The sequence below is a fragment of the Mobula hypostoma genome, chromosome 3 (genome assembly GCF_963921235.1).
Source record: "Mobula hypostoma chromosome 3, sMobHyp1.1, whole genome shotgun sequence".
NCBI lineage: Eukaryota > Metazoa > Chordata > Chondrichthyes > Myliobatiformes > Myliobatidae > Mobula > Mobula hypostoma.
Genome location: NC_086099.1, coordinates 223,977,381 through 223,986,770, shown reverse-complemented (window position 1 = coordinate 223,986,770; position 9,390 = coordinate 223,977,381). Strand labels below are relative to the sequence as shown.

Below are 9,390 nucleotides of genomic sequence, written 5' to 3'. Positions count from 1 at the left end.
AGGAGACGGGGAAGAGATCGGTGGAGCTCTGATTGAGATTTTCACATCTTCGCTGAGGTAGCAGAAAACAACCAAAAAGGCGATTCCCCTTTTCCAAGACAGGCAGCAGGGATAACCACAGAGGTGTGAGTGAGTCCCTGTCTACCTCATATCAGGATCTCTTATACTCGCTCCAAGCTGAGTTAAAATTTCTGGAGGTCTTCGGACTACAACTCCCAGAACACCGTGCTGGAAAGCGCTTGCGGACGAGATGGCGCATCGAGTGATGGGTGAGCCAGGCAGGGCGCCGGGATCATCGCGCTGAGGATGGGCGGGGCCCGGAGTCGCGTGCCGACGTCGGGCGGGGCTGTGAGCGGCGTGCTGACGTCAGGTTGTTGTAGGGACGGTTGTAAACGCGGCTCTAATATTAATGATGCTCGAGCCGGTGGCTGAGGAGAGTGGCGTCTCGGATGGATCCGTTCCTTGCTGTCTCTGAACTTTACGTGCGCTGATGTGAAGATGGCAGAGAGGTCGGTTGATTTTTAAGTGCAAATGTATCCGACTTTTATTTCATCTGAGGTGATTTAATATTTTTTGCCCGGGTTTTCTGTGACTTTTCCCGTTAACCCTCAGATGCGATGTTTGTGCAACTGGCACGTTTGCAGGTGGCGAGCAGGTCCTCGGTGAAGGCTGCGGGAGCTGCGGGGTTGGAGGAGGTGCAGGGAACGGGCGGCGCAGGGGGCTCGGTCGCCGATCCGGTGATGCCGAGCGCGCTTGACACCGAGCATCAGCCCTGCATCCCTGGCGGGAGCGACTGCGCAGGCGTAGGCGCTAGCCTCCCACTGGGCCTGCGCGATTCTCGAACAGGTGCAGCGGTGTGCGCATGCGTGGCATCGCTGCTGGTGGATTTTAGGCAAGGTTGCGGTGCTGAACCATCCCGTTTTACCCATTAGAGCCCGTGTCTGCGAACCACCTTCACGTGAGCTAGTGAGCCTGAGACCAGTCTGCATATCAGTTTGAAACACGCACTCAGTCCCGTTTTGGAACGAATATCTATTGCTTGAGCAGCGATTTGTGTCGTTGGATTGGGGAATTGCAGCATAGTGCATCAATAACAGGGTTGATAGATAATCCAGCCAAACACTCCATCCACTAGTCTGCAGAAGACACAGGCAAAGGGGATAGATACAGAGTGTGGGAATCACATCCATCGAGCGCTATTTCTCCCAAGCATGTTTCATCTTCTACATGTTATGTCTCAAATTGATTGTGTAAGAAAAACACAAGTATGCCTAATTTGCATTTGAATGAAATGGTACTAATTACCACCGTCTTCAGCTTTTCTTATTTGAGCTCTAATGAAATACTGCTTCTAAAGATAAGTCTTGAAATATGAACTATGGCCCCTCCACCATATCATCCACCAATTCTACTGCCTGAACCTCTTAAGAATCTAAAACAGCAATCATTTCACAATGTAATCCCTCTAACATAGAGAACATCATTGGCTTGCATAATCACTTCTGCATAGGTACCACAGACTTTCAGGAGATGCCCTGCCACACTACACACTCAATACGTTCTGATCAGAAGTATATATTAAAAAATCTAATGTGAGTTTCTGATGTCTTCAATTTGGGTATTTTAGTTTTTTATTTTATTGAGATACATCACAGAACAGGCCACCCAGCAACCCCTGATTTAATCCTAGCCTAATCACAGGACAATTTACATGAGCAAATAACCTACTAAACCGTACATCTTTAGATGGGGGGGGGCAGAGCACCTGGAGAAAACGCACATGTTCCATGGAGAGGATGTACAGACTCCTGGCAGATGACGTTGGAACTGAACTCCGAACTCCGATGCTCTGAGCTATAATAGCGTTGTGCTAACTGCTACATTACTGTGGCACTATTTATATTGATAATGTAAATAATATATCATGATTTAGTTGATGTATTATGCATGCAAATCCCTCTATGGAGTTCTGCTTTAAAGCTTTTCTGTTCAGTGTGGGTAGGAGTAAATCTTGATTCTTGAGTCTTTGCTGTTGATTCTTCTTACCTTTGGTAAGACTCTAGTCAATGTACCCTGCAGATTTTCTCTCTCTACTGTAATGTTATCAAATATAAAGCACACTGGGCCTGCAACATAGTGAATATAACCTTTTGTTTAAGCATTCTATGTCTTGAGTCACAAAACCAAAGGTTCATGTGAATGATGCCGTTGTCTTTTGTGAATATTAAGCACTGATGTTACAGTTGTAATCACAAATTGTAGCATATCATGCATACCCACTTTGTGATCTGCTTAATGTCAAAAGGTAGAGAAATATTGCCCTTAGGAAATAGCTTTTATCTTGTGCCTGACGGTGTCATAATGAAATCTCAGAGTAGTTCACAAGGAATGCAACACAATGACTGATATATTGGCAAAGATGGAAAACATTGTTCATGATGGTAACCCGAGGAAAGATCTGTTGAACTGAATAATCGGCTATACGGGAATGCCAAGGCATCTTGACCGCAAGACCTCACAAAGGATTGTAAAGACTGCTGAGAGGATCATTGGATCTTTCTTCCACCTATTCGAGATATTTATCAGGAGTGCTGTATATGCAGGACTATTAGCATTGTTAATGATATCTCACATCCGTCCAACAACCTCTTTGACTCTCGATCATCAGGCAGGAGGTACCGTAGCATTAGGACAAGAACTGTTAGGATAGGAAGCAGCTTCTTCCTCCAGGCTGTAAGACCACTGAACCCTCTGCCATCACCCATGTCTTATGATGTATGAAGTGTCAGAGGTGTTATACAGTTTACTTTTTAACTTGTGTTGTAAATGCACTTTATGATTTGTTAATTTACTAGTGGTAATATTACTTTGTGTTATGTGTGAGTTGTATGTACTGTGTTGTGCACCTTGGTCCAGAGGAATGTTGTTTTACTTGGCAGTATGCGTGTGTATGGTTGAATGATTATAAACTGAACTTGAGCAAATAGAGAATATTCTGATCCCATTCCTTGACTACAAGACTCTTTCACTCTGTATTCTCCACCTCACCTTTTCCAGGTCTTGGTCTGCCATATACATCAGTGGCAAGATGGCTGACCTGCTCTCCCTCACATACCAAGTCCATAATTTATTTAAACCTAATTTGCTTTTAAAGCTGTCACAGCAGGAAAGGCTTTGTATTACTGAGAAAAGAAATTCTTCTTGTTCTTGCATCCGTGTCCGAGATCAAATGATATAGCCTATGGTGATAATACTACTTTGAACACTTGCTGGATGCCTCTGGTACAAAACTGTTCCTGTCCCAATACTTATTGAGAACTTCAGTTTAGTTATTGTTGTTCCCTTCCACGCATTGGGCAGCAACCCTGCCGCTTCTTTATTACGTTTGTTTTTTTTAACGAGGCTGGGTTGCTAGCTTGACACTCAACCCTGTACGGATGGAAAGTGTGCAGGGAGCCAGCTGGATTCAAATCTGAGACCACTCACCTTGAAGTCCAGTGTGGATTCCGCTACACCACCAGCCGGCTTCAGTTTAGTTACCCGATTCCATAATGTAGCAGTCCAACTAATGCACCTGAACATCTGAGCTATTGGTTTCAGTTCCAGAGTAAATTATTTGTTTTAAGAGACATTTAGATAAGGACATTTGTGGAAGGATATGGACATTGTGTAGGCAGAAGGGATTAGTTAGGTTGCCCATTTGATTGGATTGGCACCGCTCTCTGGACCAGTTCCTGTGCTGTGTTCCTTCAGTAGTAACCTCTCTGAAATGATTTTATTTTGTGACAATGACAACTTGATTGTCTTCTAAGCAGTCTTGTATTTGGAGCTGAGTTAGTTACTTTAGTCGTGAGTGAAAGTGATAAAATATTGTGATTATTATGATATCCCACTATTTCGATGGTTGGTTTATTCGTTGTACATTGTAATTTATGGATGAGTTTATTGCCATTTCCTTAATCTCAGTCCTGTTGATCTTTTGCAGTTCTTTTCTTTATTGTTACATGTGTAATCAATTTAGCAGGAAGATTCTGACCTCATTTCAGCAAGTGATTGAGCAATTAATTTGCAGTGGATTATTGAGATTTTTGCAGATATTGTGCTTAATGCATAATGCTTAACAGCTCTGGTGAACCATTCCTCATTCTGCTGACCTTTTAAAAATTAACGTGATGCAAGGTTATAGTCTTTTGAGAAGAAAACATTTGGCATTCTGTGCATGTTCTTTGGTAGTCTGTACATTTTTATCGCTGTTTATTAGTAAATCAATTACTGCATTTCCTGGCTTCCCCTCCATTTGGAAATGATAGAAGACAGCAAGAAAATGTATTTTTTAAAAACCTAAATGATTATTTTGCAGTGATGTTCTTTCTAGTTCAAACCATGGCATAACTTTGAATAGGTCTGATTAAGGACAGAAGAGGAAAGGGCCAACTGGGTGTGCAGGCAAAATTTCAGACCAGAATCATGGCTCTGTGTAGACTTGTTCTTCCATCATTCTTGGTTACTGACACCTTTTCTGTTCAGATGTGAAACTAATTAACAAATTTAGCAACTTATGGATGAGTTGAAAGCAGGTGTTGGAGGTGGTGTTGGGGGGGGTGGGGTGGGGTGAGACCTCTGCTCCAACTGGCTCTTAAGCAATTGTATCTAGTCGTCTGCCTTTACCTGAAGTTTCTCATTCACTCTACTTCCCCCAAAAGATGCGAAACTTACCAATCTTTTGGTAAAACCAACTGACCAGGTTAAACGAGAAGCTCAATAAAATATTAAAATTGTCAACCTTCTTGGAAGTTGGTTAGCCATTCCTTGTTGGGATTATATTTTTGGTTTCTGTAAAAACATAAAAATAGTGAACTGCAAAGCCCAAACAAGAGTACATTTGGTGCTGGGATGTATGGCAACACTCTCAGCACATCCTTGAATTTGTTGATCGTTAATACAAATGATACATTTTCCTGGATGTTTCCATGTGTATGCGATAAATAGATTTGAATAAATTGATTAATGTGATGGTAACATCCAGGTAGTTCTGTATCTATTGGTGTATAGAAAGTACCATAGCTTCTGGGTTTATCCATGAGGACATTGAAAAAAAAACACAACTGTATTATGTGGAAGTAATTAAAATAAAATGTCAAGAGCAGGGGTTCCTATCCTTTTTTATGCCATGGATCAATACCATTAAGCAAGGAAGCAAGGAGTCACGTGGACCCTGGGTTGGGAACCCCCGGTCCAGAGAAAAGGAACAGCTTGAAAATCCTGCAGTGTCTTTCAGAACCTCTGGTGCTCCAGTTTGCTTCATAGCCAGTGACATGCTTTTGAAATGATAGTCAGATGTAGTGATATGCACAATGTGATCGTTATTTTCGTTGCAGTTTTTACTAATAATTATCTGCTGTTTAGTATGTTTCCTAGTGGCCACCATGTGGATATGGAGTGTAGACCCCAGTGGTTAAGTTTGTATGATTCTGGAAAGCTCTAGAAGCTTCTCTTCGAATTGCGTTATTTGAATAGGGGTGATCTGATTGGCTGACTCTTACCTGTGAATTTAAATGGAATTTTTCTTATCCATGGAGTATAAAAAGATCTGATCATGAGGCAAAGCCATCTTTTGCTTTGACTTCTGCCTTCTGCTACCAGCTTCTGTTGTTACTGTCTGTTTTAAAGTTTACTTTGTTCTATTTACACTTAATAAAACGATTGTGAAGCGACAAATTATGTGTCTCTTTCCTGACTTCTGAAAGAACCTTGGAAAAACATCAGAATCCAACAATTTGTAGATGTGTGTGAACTGTTTTACAGCAGACTCCTATAACGGTAGTGAGCCACATCCAGGCACTTTGGTTTGGGTATTGAAATTTCCAACATTACTTTCAATGCTGCAGCATCCTTTATATACACCTGTGATGGAGCTGAGTTTTTGGTCTAACATCTTGGATTTTGATTCAAAGGGTCGACTGCTTAGCCAAGACTAACATTCTGAGTTCAAGCTACACTGCATGTATCAGAAGTTCAAGTTTAATTGTTCAACCATACACATGAATAGGCAAGTTCCTCTGGGGGCAGGGTGCAAAACACAGAACCAACAGTCACACACAGCACAAAGCACATATAGTGCATATATAATTACGATAGCAGAAAAACTTACAGTTTTTAAAAAAAAGTAATAATGTAGCCCAAGTCATGGCCTGTAGATTGGTAGTGCATGGATGTTGTCCTGGAGCCATGTTTCCTCAAGAACAAGCCCACAACAGTTCCTCATCTTGCGCAAGTGCAGCCACAGACAAAGGCAATCCAGCTTGTCTTCCTGAAAGCAAACGCTGCAGGGTAGCACTGACGTGAGCGGCCATGTTACAGGAAGGATGTCTGATCCAGTGAAAGAATATTGGAAGGGTTCAGATGAATCTAGATTGACTGCATGTGGTTATGATCAAAGTTTTTGCTAGAATGTACAGTCAAGTGAAATTTAGGTTTTTGTGATTAGAAAGAATGAAAGCAGGTTATTTCAATTGGTTACAAAGAAGCATTAAACAAGAATTATCTCCAGGTGACTGAAGCTGATCTTCTCATGGGTTATTAGAATTCTTTTCTAGTACCTGTTGAACTTGAGATTATAATAACTTTCAAAATGGAATTGGTTAAATATTTAACAGTGAGAAGCATTAAAGAGTGTTAACAATGGACAGGGAAACATTGCTGGAAATTTTTAGGATCAGGATTGCTTGAACTATAAGGTGAAGTCTTTGCAGTAAATATTGCTGGTTGTGATTTTGGTGGATAGTGTCAGCTAAATCCTGCTTATTTCATATTTCCTTTTGATTTGGGAGGGGTCCATTTGGCCTTTCAAATCCATGATAGTTCTTGGAGCAATTCTAGCAACCCATTATCCCAGTAATTGCGCACATGCACATTAACAGCCCTTGATTCTACCACCATTCACCTATACTGGAGCTAATTTTACTATATACAGTTAATGTACCAAGCACAAACAAGATAAAATCTGCAGATAGAGGAACTCGTCTATCTTCTGGTCACTGGAGCTGTGAAGTAGCACCACTGATCCTTAAATGCATCAATATTTCTGGAATTGCTTCCTTTTGCTAAATATACATTGACAGTATAGTTCGGTTCTTGCCTTCAACCACAAACAAGAGAAAATCTGCAGTTACTGGAAATCCAAGCAACACACGAAATGCTGGAGGAACTCAGCAGGCCAGACAGCATTTATGGATGGTGGGGAGAAAGTACAGTCAACAATTTGAGCTGGGACCCTTTGGCAGGACTGGAGAAAAAGGATGAGTAGATTTAAAAGATGGGGGAGGGGAGAGAGAAAAACACAAGGTGACAGGTGAAACTGGGAGGGGGAGGGATGAAATAAATAGCTGGGAAGTTGATTGGAGAAATAGATACAGCGCTGGTGAAGGGGGAGTCTGATAGGTGGGGATAGAAGGCCATGGAAGAAAGAAAAGGGGGGAGGAGCACTAGAAGGAGGTAATTGGCAGGTAAGGAGATAAGGCGAGTGAGGGAAAAGACAATGGGGACTGGTGAAGGAGAGGGTGGGAGGAGGTTTGAGAAATGGATGCTTCTGCCATTAGGTCGGAGGCCACCCAAATGGAATACAAGGTGTTGTTCCTCCAACCTGAGTGCGGCCTCATTGTGACAGTAGAGGAGGCCATGACATATCGGAATGGGAAGTGAAATTAAAACGGGTGGTCAGTGGGAGATCCCACTTGTTCTGGTGGACAGAGCGTGGGTGCTCAGCAAAACTGTCTCCCAATCTACGTTAGGTCACACTGATGTACAGGAGGCCACATCAGGGCACAGGGTATGATCGTAACAGACTCATAGATGAAATGTTGCCTCACCTGGAAGGACTCTTTGGGGGGCACTGAATAGTAGTGAGGGAGGTGGTGTAGGGGCAAATGTAGTACTTGTTCTGCTTGCAAGGGAGATATGTGGGGAGAGATGAATGGACAAAGGAATCGTGTAGGGAGTGACAGAAAGTGGGGTTGGAGGGAAGATGTGTTTGGGATCCCATTGGAGAAGGCGGAAGTTCTGGAGATTTATACGCTGGACGCGGAGGCTGGTGGTGTGGTAGGTGAGGACAAGAGGAACCCTGTCCCTGGTAGGATGGCGGGAGGATGGGGTAAGAGCAGACATGCGTGAAATGGAAGAGATGAGGTTGAAGGCAGTGTTGATGGTGGAGGAAGGGAAGCCCCTTTCTTTGAAGGAGGACATCTCATGAGTTCTGAATGAAAAGCCTCATCCTGAGAGTAGATACAGAGAAGATGGAGGAACTGAGAGAAGGGGTGGCATTTTTACAAGTAACAGGGTGGGAAGAGGTATAGTCCAGGTAGTTGTGAGAGTCCGTGGGTTTATAGTAGACATCAGTAGATAAGCTGTCTCCAGAGATAGAATGGTTGCCTTCAACCATTTGGTTTTCGAACCAACCGGCAAAACCCTTTTTACTGCAGTTTAGCAGTGCTCTTTGCACTAAATTGGGCAAATCTGGAGGTAGAAACAATTTTATTGTTCTAATTGTGTTCTCTCTTGTAAAAATGTGTATAATTTATGTTTTTCTTGTGAATGCTACTTAATCTGATGCAGTGTGCCTGTGATGCTGCTGCAAGTAACTTTTTCACTGCACTGGACTGTACTTGTGCGTATGTCAATAAACTTGACCTGATGTTTCTGATTCAAGAATACAAGAGCAAAATACTGCAGATACAAGAAGTCAGAAATAAATCTGAATGCTGGACATCTCAAGTCAGAGCACTTCTGTGGAGAGAAAGTGACATTAATTCCTTGAAAGATCATTGATCTGAATTTCTTCCTTCTCCATAGATGTTGCCTGACTTGCTGAGTATTATTGAGCATTTTCTGTTATTACCTCAAATTCAATATTTACCATTCTGACAGACCTTTTTTTTCCACACTGGGATATTTTCGCATTGCAGATTGAGAAATGTTAACTGGGTAGGATGAAAGCAACACTTGTAAATTCAGGTTCCACTTCACAGGTGTGTATGTAATGTGAATAATGCAGAGTTAAGATTGTGAAAGCCACTGTTAAATTTTATACAAATGATTTGGGACCTGTGATGTGAAGACTCAGATTTATTTATCCAGTGTACATCAAATCATGAAGTGAAATGAATCTTTTAAGTTAAGAATCAACACACCCAAGGATGTACTGGGGGTAGCCTGCAAGCGTTACATGGCATGCCGGCTATCTTCAGCAGAATAATATAAACACAGCAGAAACAACAACAGAACAAAAGAAGCCTCTTTCCCACACACCGCCTCCAACCCCAGTATAGGTTGCCACTGGGCCTCCGGTCCTTGGCTCTGGTCTCAGACTTGCAGACATTATGCTTCCATCCTCCA

At 42.3% G+C, this 9,390-nt stretch overlaps 1 protein-coding gene across 11 annotated transcripts in view; it reads left to right on the top strand.

Moving 5' to 3' along the window:
• The first annotated feature begins 369 nt into the window (after positions 1–369).
• The window catches only part of arhgap39 (Rho GTPase activating protein 39), a 722,701-nt gene continuing 713,680 nt past the window's right edge, over positions 370–9,390 (top strand). For 4 of the 11 annotated variants that reach the window (XM_063044606.1, XM_063044604.1, XM_063044619.1 and 1 more), the window contains exon 1: positions 389–509. Coding sequence is in view for 1 of the 11 variants with exons in the window: in XM_063044618.1 (XP_062900688.1) it covers positions 499–509 (11 nt within the window). In the remaining 10 variants the exon portion in view is untranslated. Of the gene's footprint in view, positions 510–9,390 lie in introns of all 11 variants that reach the window. The other 7 variants (XM_063044607.1, XM_063044609.1, XM_063044605.1 and 4 more) reach the window with 4 other exon arrangements.